The following is a 13,762-nucleotide window of genomic DNA, read 5'->3' on the forward strand; positions in this document are numbered from 1 at the left end:
AATGTCACATCTCACAAAGATTCAACTTGAAGAGTGTCAAGCAATATCAAATGCCACTTAGGTATTGGTCAGGATATTCTTATCACTGATTGGCTAAAAAACTGCCATATCATATGTGGCCTGCTTTTTTTATTGCTTGTTATATGATAGTTTTGTTGCTCTCTGGTGTACTGTGCAAACAGTTACTATTTAATGTTGCTTGCAATGTTTTAGAAATGTGTTAATAATCCTGATTCATTTTGTTGTGTATGCAGAATCAGTTTGAAGTTAAATTAAGAAGGTATATACATTATACGTATATACCGTCTTAATTTTATATTATATTATTATATACATTATACAAGTGCAAAGTTAGAAATGATGATAGCAGCTGAATGCCCATGTATGTTGTAGTTCATGTGCTAGATTATTGAGATGATGGTTACAAGGTCCACATACACCAATGTAATTTTGCTGCTCTAATTGTATTGAGAGAACTGAAGAACCATGTAAGGCCATATCTGTTTGACTCACTTATATTGATTTTTCTTAAAAGGCAAAACATTCCACACATTACTCAAAATAATTATTTGCTATTTGACCAATACCTCACGATAAGAAGCACCCATTATCTCAGCTACCCAAAAGATGAACTTTGAATGGAAGAATAAAGTTGACGACTTGGACAACAATCCAAGTGCAACATCTGAATTTTTGGGTCCATCCTCTCAGCTTGCTGTGACTCCTCATTTCATTTCACAATCAGAATTAAATCTCATTAGAAACTTGGATCTATCAAAAAGTCAGGCTCTTTGGTTCCTGATTGCTTTGGTGGAAACTAGGAATAAGTACCAGGGGCAACTATATTTGGTAAACATTAGAACGATTTGGCTTAAACTTTTCTCTCTGAGTAGTGATTTAGTACTTTTCTGTGATATTACTGAATTTATGAAGACTTTGGGACTAAAATACAGCCATGATGAATGGTATATATTTATGAAAGCCAAGATGGAAGGTAGTGGTTTTACCTAATGGAAACATTTACCCATCTATCCTGGTCACACATACATATTGTTTATGTATATACAGGTTTTTAAACAGTACTGACTATGACAAATACTTATTGAATATTTATAGTGATATGAAAGTGATAGCACTTCTTGGGATTCATCTAGGCTACATGAAATATTACTGCTTTTTGTGTGAGTGGTACAGCCAAGCAAAAGACAAGCATTACGTAATTGAAGAATGGCCTGTTCGATGGAGAATGGTTTCAGAACAGAAAAATATGTTGTTTCATCCTCTGTTTATGCCTGTTCAGTTTTGTCTACATAACAATGGATGTGACATGCGAGGAACAGTATGATGCTCTCAAATTTTGTTTACATTTCAAGAAAACATCAGCTGAAGCAAGTGTATTGTTAAAAGAGACTTATGGCGAATGTATGCTTCCATATAGCACAGCTTGTAGGTGGTTTAGGATGTTTAAAAATGGACGTGATTCAATCACAAAAATTGTCAGTCCTGGAGCTCCAACCACTGCTGTCACCACAGAAACTATAAGCACTGCTTCTGTAATTGTGAGAGAAGATCGTTGTATAACAGTGAGGCAATTGGCAAAGATGGTAAGAATATCAGCAGGAAGCATGCATAGTGTTCTCCACAACCATTTCCATATGACACATGTTGTGCACACTGGGTTCCAAGACTATTCACACTTGAGCAACAGCAAGTTCTCATGGAGGTTTGTCAGGACCTGCAACAGATGGTTACTGAAGATGGTGAGGTTCAGCATAATGGTGGATGAGACATGGCTTCATCATTTCAACCCAGAGTAAGCAACAAAGCTTTGTTTGGAAGTCTGCATCATCAGCAACACTGAAAAATGTGAAAGTTGTGGCTTCTGCAGGAAAGGTTATAGTAATCTTTTTTTGATATTCAAGGAATGGTATGTTGTTCCACGTCATATGACTCTTACGGGACCTTACTACAAAACTGGACTGCACACTTTGTGGGATCACATTTATTGCAAATTGCCACAACTTCATGTGGGTGGGTGGGTGGATGCTGCATCATGAAAATGTGAGACCTCACATTGCTCATACTATCATGAGTATTTAACAGCATTAATGTCATGTGTTCCTCATCTGCCCTTATGACCTTGTGATATTTTATTTCCAAAGTTAAAGAAGGAACTGTGACCAAAATTTCCAGTCATCAGAAGGTGTAAAGACATTGGAGGCAATTCTTAAATGCATTTTAAAAAAATTGGCTTCCACCATGTTTTTGAAGAATGGCAGAAACATTGGAGCAAGTTCATTTCATAGGGACTACTTTGACTACTTTGAAAAAGATCATCAAAATATGGATGATTAATAAAGGTATGTCGTGGAAAAAAAAATGATGACCATGCTTTATTGAATATATGTATTTCTGGCATTATGAAATCATCATCAAGTGCTGTATCTTAGTCAAAGGTTTGCAGTCATGACTCCCCAGAGGTTCCTATCTTGGGCATGTCTCTTCATTTTATAGTACTTCTTCATGTTGGTCCATTTCTTTAAGCCATCTAGTCATTCCTTTCTTGGTCTCCCTTGTTGTTTCCCTCTCTCCGTTCAATCCTCTAATGCTGTATATAGTCTGGTTCCAGAGAACCCTCTCATAATATGTCCAGTATACATCTGCTTCTTTTTCATCATTTCCAATACGCTGCAATCATTTGTGGGGAATGTTACGTGGGGGAGACAGGATGGCGTCTCAAGGACTGTCTGGGGGAATATTCAAGAGCGATACAGACTGCAGAGCTCAATAAATCTGCCATTGCCGAGCACTATTGGGAAAAACAATACCAGATCTCCCCCGACTAGATTCTGGGACTGCAAGTGGCTGGAAAGTCTGTGGATTGGATCCTCTGGCAACAATAGCATGAACAGAGATGGGAGAGTTAGGCTTCACCTCCTTTTTGAGGCCGTGGTTTTTGCCAGAATACCAAGTATGCGCCTGGTCATCCACGTGTGCCGTGAACCTGGTATTTAAGGATGTGTCACTTAACACACAACAACAACAGGCCCTATGGGAAAAATAGGGTTAGGTGCCGACCACCCAAGGTTGAAACACATTTGTAACCAAAAACATTACCAAACACAATAAATAATCGTAATAAAATACTTACGTATTTTATTACGATTATTTTATTACGTAATAGTCGTAATAAAATAAAATAAAATAAATAAAATTTATTACGTAATAGTCGTAATAAAATACGTAAGTATTTTATTACGACTATTACGTAATAAAATATTGCTGATGCTTTTGCTTCTATTGTAAGTTTAAAAAATCACATAAAAAGAAACAAACAAAAAAAAAAACTTTGTTTTTTGTTTGATTTTCTATCCAAACAGATGACAGCCGTTCCATCTCTTCCAATTCTTTGTGTCTTAATCTAATGGATTTTAATTACACTTTGAGTTGTTCCTGCTATGAAAGTTGTTTTTATTTTCTCTGCATTCTTTATAATTCTCGCCGTTGCCTCATTTAGGTCTGTAGCACGTGCAATATCACATGGTCTTTCATTTCGCTCAAAGCGTTTCACAATTTCATATTTTTTTCTCTATCGACAGAGGCAGACTGGCCATAAGCCATACCGGGAAAACCCCGGTGGGCCGGAGGCGGGTGCGATTTTGGCCATTCACCATAGTATGAGGCCACTATAAATTTTCCCGGGTAAGAATTTTTGATCCAGTCCGCCTCTGTTTATCGATATTGCTTTTATTTTTCTCTCTGAATCTGCAGTGTCTTTACCAGGTGAAGACACTGCAGATTCAGAGAGAAAAAGGTGAAGACACTGCTTTTAAGTATTTTACCCATTTTTAGGGAATAAAGCACAACTACTAAACGAGGAGGCACGCTTGATACACATAAACAAAGCTGTGCAACTGAATAAACAACACCGTAAAGGCAGAGATACACTATTAACACCTCACATTTTACTAAAGCACATTTCTAATTACTACCATAAAACAATAAAAACAATTTCCAGTTGCGTTCCTGCTAGTGGTATCTGTTATAAACTGGTAGTAAACTTGATCTAATTGCATTTGCGATAATACCGATAGCTGGAATTGTGTGGGCTTTTACCTTAAAAAAAGGTAAAGTGCAGCCATTATCAACCCACTGCAGGATGGAAGCCTCCTCAACAATTCATGCTGAGGGAAATGGACCATAATCTGCCACGCTGATCCAGTGCGGGTTGGCAGATCGACCGTATTCAGCAGTCAGGGGCTTGAACCCCAGTCTACTCAAGGAGCGTGTGCTACTGCACTCCCGCTCCTGACCACTCGGCTACGGAGGCTTTTACCTTATTATGGTGAAACGTGTTTCCCCTTCAATGATATAAAAAACATAAATACATTTTCAGAATCTTCTCTTTATTCCTATCATGTTGCGTTCGGTTGGGGTGATTCTGCGTTCGACTGCCATTTCTTGTAAACACAAAGGCGAATTGTGCATAAGTGAATTCGGTTCGTGTTATATAAGATATCGTTCCCCTATTTATAAATCGTGTATGATCGAATTCGTATAGTGTAAACACGTATTATATGAGGACTGACTGTGTACATAGGAACTGAGAAATTGTCCAAAAACTGTATATAATGTTAAATGTTTTGCAAATTCAGTTGCAAAAATTATTATTATTAACAGAAATGTTAGTTTGCTTTTTTATTAATTTAGAATGGAGTTTCATTAGAATTAACTACTATCATTAAAAAAAAAAAAAAAAAAAAACCCTCAATGAGACCTTGGAAAGCTTTTCAGTTCAAACTCAGTACCATTTTTGCAGAACAAATAACTTTCAGCACTCTGTGGAAACCATTTTGCAGATGACGATCAGCTGAAGTGCGGCATTCGTGAAGCCATCCAGAGCAAGAGCAAGAGTAAGGATTGGAATACAGTGTGTGACTCAGATGGCAGAAGTGCATAGAAAATAATTGACTGTGAGAGAACAAGAAAACATTGCACACAAATGTTATTCATGATAACATTGTTTATTTATAAATTACTTGTATATCATATACATAATAATATGATGTATTGTTTACTTATAAATAATTATTAACTATTTTAATAAAACTGACAAAGGTCATGATTTCATTTTTCATCATAACATTTCCAAGTTAGGGGCAGTAACCACTTTAAAGTAGTTATAACTGTGGACCTTTGACAATCTCTTGGCCTTCTGCTTTCTCCCCACCAAAAAGTACTTTTATTTCTCGCTGATTTGGAAAGAGTGAACTCCCTCCTCCTAAGGATTTTTTTTTTTTTTTTTTTCAAAAGAATGAAGGGAACTGGAAATTTCAGGAAAATGAATCCTGTTTTCCTTCATTTGGTAAACAGCTACTCTGCCAGTGCAAGAGAGGTGACTTTATTACAGCTGCAGCTCAGAATGAAATGCAAGCATCCAAACATATGACACTTTATAGTGAATTTTTCTGGCGTGTGTGATAATGAAAAGAGAATTTTTCCCTTGAATTTTTTGATGCCATCAAATGCATACACATCGAAAAAACGTGCTAAACTGATGTTGCCTACGACAATTACTGTAAAACAATAAAGGAAAATATTGTTCCCTACGACAATTACAGTAAAGCAAAGGGTTTTTTTTTTTTTTTTTTAATTAAATGTGCATTGTGTATCAGTTTTACCCTAGTTTTTTTTTCCACTGTGGCTTCCAATAGATGTTCTTTGATTTTGTGTTAGTAAATGCAGTTCAGGTTGAAGAAAGGAAATAAGATATTTTAGTTTTTCAAAAACAATTCGTTGCAATTCTTTTGGTTGTGTTTCTTATGCCAAGAAACAGTTGCGTACATCCCCCCCCCCCATTAGCTACGTCAGTCACCTTTGTAGCTGTGATGGACGTAGCTCAGAATCAATAACGGCTCCATGTAAGTTGATTCATTCTAGCCAGCGGTGCCATGATAACGCAGAAAAAAAAAACTAGCCTGCTAGGTTTTTTTTCCCCCCCAGGAAAAATTACAAAAATGCATACTTGATCATACATTTTTGCTGTTTTCAAGTTAATTAAAGTTTTTTCTGAAATTTAAAGGTAGGAAATCAAGGGAAAAAAATTCTGTTTATGTATATTGAAGTTTGAGTAGAAATTATAAAAATAATTAAATGTATATTTCCAGTTTGGCACTAATGGACTAACCTATACTCTGTTAACTAAATGACAAAAAATTATAGAGATACTAGAATTTTCACAACTATTGTATAAAGTGATTTCTGCAGTTATTTTTTTAGACAAATGTGGATCTTCACTTAAAAACTATTTGGAGAGAGCAGTTTGTATATAGCCTTTATGTAAATTTGAATGAAGTTAAGTTACACCATTGGCATTGGTAAAGTTAGTGCTTGTCCCATTATGAAAGTGAACCTGAATGCTGTTAAGTTTCATTACAATTTCAGAATATTTCAGATCATTTAACTCTCCAGTACTGTAAACTACAGTAACCCTCCCCAGAATTGTGGTACTGTATTCTCTTAATATCAGTAATGTTTATTTTCAGGGACCCCTCAGCATATTTTCGGCACGACACTACTGGACAGCAGCTAGAACAGCATATCTTAATAGGAAAAGCGACGAGAGCTATGGTTTTAGTGTAAGAGGAGATTCACCTGTGATTGTTGCAGGAGTGGATCCTGGAAGTTTAGCAGAGGTAACTGCATGAAAAGCATAAATATAGTAATAAATTAGTAATGGCTCCTTGATATGCATTCAGGAGCAATTTTCAAATACAGTAAAACCTTTATTTGCAGAGGTGATAAGGGATATGTTCCTGCAAATCAAGGCAGATATTTATGATATATTTATTAAAAGTAATAATCATACTTATAACAAAAATGAAATTTGAAATAATAATAATAAAAAACACCAATCCCTGTAGGTCTCTTTTCAAGGGATCCATTTCAAACACCTTGTCAGAGTTTAGTTATTGTCCACAATCTCTGGCAGTCCTCTGAGGATTTGCATTTATTATTCTTTCTCTCTGCCTTGATCACTTAAACACTCTCCACCTGCATCATTTGCCATGACTCACATCCTTTGTAGCTCTTCATCTATCAATGAGATGCCTTTCACTACATCAAGCAACAGTTTTTGCCAGCAGACATTCCAAGTTAGTGGTTTCATGTCACCTAGAGAACCCTCTATATTTTTTATGCAGTCAGTGTTGTCCCTTTTCCCTTTTCTAGCAGTTGCTGATTGACACGATATCACTCTTCATATGGTTGAGAATTCTCAAATGTTCAATATAACAATCGCAGCAATATAATATATCACAGATGTAATATAACTAATTTTGTGATGAGACTCAGATCCATCAGTTGGATCAGGGTCTCATTCACATCTCAGCTGCATATGTTAGAAATGTAACATAGCCTTGCAGAGAAACCACCAATGAATAATCACAAAAATAGAGAGTTTATTGTATAGTTAAATACAATTGTAAAAGCAAATAATACAGCCAGGCCTCACATAACGAGAGTTCGATTAACGCATTTTTCGGTTACCGCTATTTGAAAAAATGATACCAATTTACACAACACAAATTTCCAGTTAGCGCGATTTTTTTTTTTTTTTTTTTATGTGATAGTTGAAAAAGATTTGAATCACACTTTAAGCTTACAGTGCGTTGGACTGGCAATAAACAAATGTTTGCCTACTGCTTGCCTCAGTGTGTTCTCTCAACCATCGGAAGAAGATGTGTTACTTGTTTGTCTCCCGCTAATAAAGTCAATGTAGACTTGCATTTAAAAATTCTTAATTTTTAAATGAGCCAGATGAAAATGTTACTGCAAAGGAGATAATGGTAAAAGAACTAGATGAAATCTTTCGTATTGCAGAGAGCCTCACAAAAAGGTTTGAGGTTCTGTGATATTTATTTCGCCAGGGCCCAGAGAAGATTGTTGTCAGTGATCAGAAATTGAGTGATAAAAAGAGAAAGTCAACACTGTTCAAATATTTTTGTAACAAATTGTTTCTTCATTGTGTATTTTACATCAGAGTTTCCCAAACTTTCTCGGATCACGGCACCCTTAGTGTCTCAGTAATATTTTCACGGTGCACCTAGACCAAAAGAAATACCTAACAGTTCTGTTTATTAAGTAGTTAGGTCCAAACAACTTGATAAGAAATGTTGAAACTGTGAACTACCTCGAGCTAGTAGTCCGCGTGGTGTCTGACAAATGTTGAGTATCGCCGTGTTTCCCTCAAATTTAAAATATTCCATGCTGCACAGCTTGGAAACCGCTCTTTTATGCAATAAACATTTAATTCCATAATTATTTTCATTATCTTTTACATAGTATACAGTTAAAATGTTATTTAAAAGGTATTTTTCAAATTCTTTATGGACATTCCTGAAGGTAAGGACAAATTATAATTTTTCCTATTGATTATTATATTTGATTAATGTTTCCATTTTGCGTGATGTGCTCGCGGGATGAATTAATCACGTTAATTAAGGTCAGCCTGTATTCTATTGTAGAGAAATGCCATAATAAATTTGTTAGACATTGCTCAGAGATGCTAAGCTGTGTCCCTGGTGAAGAATTTCATCCTCACTGCATTATTCCTAAAGTGCACATAGTCTTGGTCATAGTTTTTCTCAGGTCTAACAGATTTGTTCAAGATTGGGATTCCACTGCCAAAACCATTTTTTTTTAATGGCTGGCCAGAGATCTTTTGAAAAAGGTCATCTGGGACAGTCATTAGAGAGTAAACTTGAATCAAGTCTCTTCTTACTCCAAAATCGCTAGAAAGGTCTATAGGGGCTGCTTGCAGGGCTTGACCCTAGGGCCGATTCTGTGGAATATGGTCCTAGATGAGTTCCTAAATTTGGATCTCGGTGATGCAAATCCCAAGCTTACGTGGATGATCTCATTATCACAGTAAAAGCTGACTCCAGGGCCCAGTTTGATGCCATGGTAAATCGAGCCCTCTGGCTACTTCTTGATTGAGTGGAGGGAGCTTCACAACCTGGCAGTCTCGTCAACTAAAACAGGAAAAACACATACATATATATTAGATACATACAAAAACTATCGGTTAATTTGTTAACCTTCCTCAGTCAAACTGACAGTTAAGAGTGGAACATGAGTACTTCCAATCATGTACATGAACTGTGTGATTAATTGTTAGATGTTGAAGCCTGTGGCTGTGATGCATGTGGACATTTGTCATTAATCAAAATGGTTGCTTTGATGATAGGGTGGACACGACATCCACTGCTCCTGTTGACCAAGGTATTAGAGCAGTCATCGGTAGTGGTAGGACCTATCTACAATCACAACATCGCGGTGTGGGTCAGTGTCGTACTGGGTTGCCCAAATGTGTTCGACAATGGCCGAGTGTTCTACATGCTCTTTCGTGTTCCGAAAGATGTTTTCCGAGCCGTCTCCCAGTTTCCTCAATGTAGCAGCTAGTGCAGTCACGGCAAGAGATGCGGTAGACTAGACCACTATGTAGTAAGGCGGGAACCGGTGATTTCACTTTGGAGATGAGGGATCGTAACTTTCTGCCTGGGAGTTGTACACATTTTATCCCATGTGATTTTAGGACCCCAGAAACCTGTTGTGATAGGTTGGGGTAGTATGGGATAAAGGCGCTCGCAGTTGAGTTGTTACCTTGGATGTTTCTGTTGGTTGCTACGTGGCCATGTGCTGTAGGTCACACCTGTCAAGGGTATTGGTGGTATAGCCTCACCTCGCAAGATCCGCCTTGACTTTAGCAGTTTTGGCGTGCTAAAGTTGCTAACTCCAGACACGAGTTAGCAAGGTTCGTGCAGTGGCAAGAAGATGGCTACGCGTGTGTGCTGACCGGAAGTTGGTAAATTGGCCAGCACACATTGCAGTAGACAGTTATCTTCAAGCGCATGCCCTCGTATCGGACAAGGGTGTCTAAGTATGATATGGTGTTGTCTGATTCTAGCTCGATGGTAAATTTTATGAAAGGACTGAACTAACTGGGGAACCCATGGCTGTGCCGTGTACCTGTTGGTAAATGGAGTCGTTGAACATAATTGCACTACCTGTGAAGCACAGTCTGAGGGCGGTGGAGATATAGTCTGGTGTTTGGTCTTGCTGCCAAGGGTTTTGTAGTTATACAAGAGTTGCTTTGCACATGTGATGGCAAGTTCTACTGGGATGGAGGTGAAAAGTGACACTACATCAAATGATGCCATGATTTGATCTTCTGAGATGGATAGGGTTCGGATCCGTTTTATAAATTCACTACTGTTGGAGACGGTGTTTGTGGTCTTGCTTACTAGGGGAGAAAGGAGCCCCAAGAAACCTACCCTACCACATCTCTTGCCGTGACTGCACCAGCTGCTACATTGGGGAAACTGGGAGACGGCTCGGAAAACGTCTTTCGGAACACAGAGCAATCCACTTAGCGGATGTAGAACACTCGGCCAACAGGTACACGGCACAGCCATGGGTTTCCCAGTTAGTTCAGACATGGCAAATATCGCGATGGAAGAATTAGTGTTGTGCATTTACGATTTACGAATGTATCAGATCCCATTACCTTTTGGTGTCGCTATGTGAATGATGTGTTTGTAGTTATCCCCAGAAATTCGGGTGACCGACTCTTAACCACCTCATTTCACTGTCGCCTTTCATAAAATTCACTATCAAGCTGGAATCGGACAACACCATACCATATGTAGACACCCTTGTCTGATACGAGGGCATGCACTTGAAGACAACTGTCTACCATAAACCAGTGTGTGCTGGCCAATTTACCAACTTCCGGTCAGCACACGTGCGTAGCCATCTTCTTGCCATTGCACGAACCTTGCTAACTCGTGCCTGGACCCACTCTAGTTCTGTAGATGAGAGGCACGCCAAAACTGCTAAAGTCAAGGCGGATCTTTCGAGGTGAGGCTATCCCACCAATACCCTGGACAGGTGTGACCTACAGCACATGGCCACGTAGCGACCAACAGAAACATCCAACGTAATGCGAGTACCTTTATCCAATACTACCCAAACCTATCACAACAGGTTTCTGGGGTCCTAAAATCACATGGGATAAAATGTGTACAACTCCCAGGCAGAAAGTTACGGTCCCTCATCTCAAAAGTGAAATCACCGGTTCCCGCCTTACTACAATATGGTCTAGTCTACGGCATCTCTTGCCGTGAGTGCACTAGCTGCTACATTGGGAAAACTGGGAGACAGCTCAGAAAACGTCTTTCGGAACACGAAAGAGCAATCCACTTAGCGGATGTAGAACACTCGGCCATTGCCGAACACATTTGGGCAACTCACCATGATACTGACCCACACCGCGATGTCGTGATTGTAGATAGGTCCCGCCACTACCGACGACGCACTTGGTTGGAATCATTGAACATCACACGCTCTAATACCTTGGTCAACAGGAGCAGTGGATGTCGTGTCCACCCTATCATCGAAGCAACCATTTTGATTAAAGACAAATGTCCACATGCATCACAGGCTTCAACATCCAACAATTAATCACGCAGTTCATGTACATGATTGGCAGTACCACGCTCTCATGTTCCACTCTTAACTGTCAGTTTGACTGAGGAAGGTTAACAAATTTACTGTAAGCTTTTGTATGTATCTAATCTAATATATGTATGTGTTTTTCCCATTATTAAACTTGTCATAATTTATTCTGTCTCTGTTTCGCTCTGTGTCCACAGTATTTCGATATTAATACTATTATTCTTTGTCACGTTCCTTCAGGCTTTAAGATTTGTTCCATGAATAATGGAACAAAGTAGTTTAGCATCCATACTAAGAGTACCTGTATCTTTCTCAAAGGTTGTGGCAATCATTGCAAGACACAGACCACAGTGATCATAAAACAAAGAATCAGTCTAGTAAATGAAGTTGGCTGCCAACCTCATTTACTAGACTGATCTGTAAGATAGCCATGGTGACCATAGTACCTACCCTGCAAATACCTAAAGCCCTGTCTTAGGTATAATGTATTTGCAGGGCCCTACAAAAGTAGGGCAATGCCTTAGGTATTAAGCTGTTGGGATTTACTCCATGGTGGATTCATCATTACACCGTGAAGCAAATGGTGGAATGGTGGATAGTGCGAGATATAATAATATTCACGAGAGTAGAATGTATCTGAGGTGCAGCTAAATCTCATTATGGGAAATTTTCTATTTCTGTGCTCAGTCTTGTTCTTTAAAAAAAAAAAAAAAAAAAAAAAAAAATCATTGTCTATTGAACCAGCCTTTTCATACACCTGCCATTTAAATGCAATTCAAAACCTGTGGAAGAAAATTGGGCTCAAAACATCAGAGGTAAATTGCATTCCAGAAGGGAGCTAATTGAATGTTCTTATTCAGATTTGGCAATTAATTTGAAATTAATTATCAAATCCATACAAAACGTGTTCAAATGTAAATTTGCTATCAAATCTGGGATGATGCAATTTCTTGCAAAAATTTTACTTTCTTAATGTTAAATTGTTTGAAATTAAACTTTGAGATACAAATTTGAATACTCATAGCCACTATTTTTCTTTCAGTCCGGAGGAATGAAAGAAGGAGATTTTATTGTTGCCATAGGTGAAACAGATGTAAAATGGTTGAAGCATGATGAAGTAGTTTCCATGATACGAGAAGCGGGGTGTAAATTGACTTTGAAAGTAATTACTCCAATGGATCATAATTATCTTAATCCAAAATCGAGTCCATCAGCAAGTCCAATGTCTACAACATCCAGTAGTTCTGGTATTTCACCTACATGTTATATACATACTCCAGCTGGTAGTCTCTCTAGTAGCAAAAGTAAAGATGGACATAAGCGTTTAACATGGAATATCTTCAGAAGAAGTCAGTCTAAAGAACACCTTCCATCAGACAGTACTTTCAATCAAAATATTGTTTTAAGATGAACTAAAATTTAGCATTAAATAGTATTATAGGTTGTCCATATCTTGCAGAAGGGCAGCTCCATTTATGGAAGAAACAGAAGAGACAAAGAACGTGCCCATGCATTTCAGTTTTGTACTACATAGCTTTAAATTAATTGTAAAAAAAAATTGTATATTAAGTGTATAGTTAAAGAATTTATGTTCAGAATGTGTTAGAAAATCTCAAAAGCTAAAAAATATTTCTTTATATTGAATTTTTTAAAGTGCAATGTTGTAAATGCTCCATTAGTGTTATCACAGGCAGGGTAGTGTTTTTGTCTTGTCCCTCCCATGAATCTGTACAAAACATTCATTGTTTTAAGAATTATTATTTCCTTCCATTGTATATAAATCTTAATGAAAATAACCGGAGATGTCCACCATAAAAAGGATGCCCTATATCTTTATTTCATATTGTGGAAACAGAATGTACATATTGATCATTTCCTTATTCTTTAAATGTTAACTAAGAGGGCTATCATATTTTTAATGTAATATAATGTGATTTTTCTGAGCATAAACAAAGGCATTTATATTTTGATAGTTCAGAATATTATGTTTACTACTTTTATAACTATTGTTAACTGAATTTTTTATAGTGTTTTTACCTACCCAAAGAATGTTTGAAGTAAACTACAAACTTTATTTCTTGACATGAAAGTTGTTGATAATTTTCATTATATTTTAAATAAGACTTTGCTCTGTTAAATTTACAAATTTAATTGTTATATTCACTTTATATTCTTATAAATTTGAATAAATATATTAGCCAGCGTAAAATAAATTACAAAAAATCATGGTATTATTAGTGGCAAC

At 37.3% G+C, this 13,762-nt stretch overlaps 1 protein-coding gene across 1 annotated transcript in view; it reads left to right on the forward strand.

Annotated features, from left to right (window-relative positions):
- Rhp (GTP-Rho-binding protein rhophilin) overlaps nt 1–13,460 on the forward strand; it is a 198,898-nt gene extending 185,438 nt beyond the window's left edge. The window contains exons 14-15 of the mRNA XM_090376941.1: nt 6,546–6,695; nt 12,560–13,460. Coding sequence (XP_090233067.1) covers nt 6,546–6,695; nt 12,560–12,928 — 519 coding nt within the window. The 3' untranslated portion in view covers nt 12,929–13,460. The remainder of the gene's footprint in view (nt 1–6,545; nt 6,696–12,559) is intronic.
- The last annotated feature ends 302 nt before the right edge of the window (nt 13,461–13,762 follow it).

This window comes from Mastigoproctus giganteus, chromosome 7 (genome assembly GCF_048544385.1).
Source record: "Mastigoproctus giganteus isolate SK-2022 chromosome 7, ASM4854438v1, whole genome shotgun sequence".
Lineage (NCBI taxonomy): Eukaryota > Metazoa > Arthropoda > Arachnida > Uropygi > Thelyphonidae > Mastigoproctus > Mastigoproctus giganteus.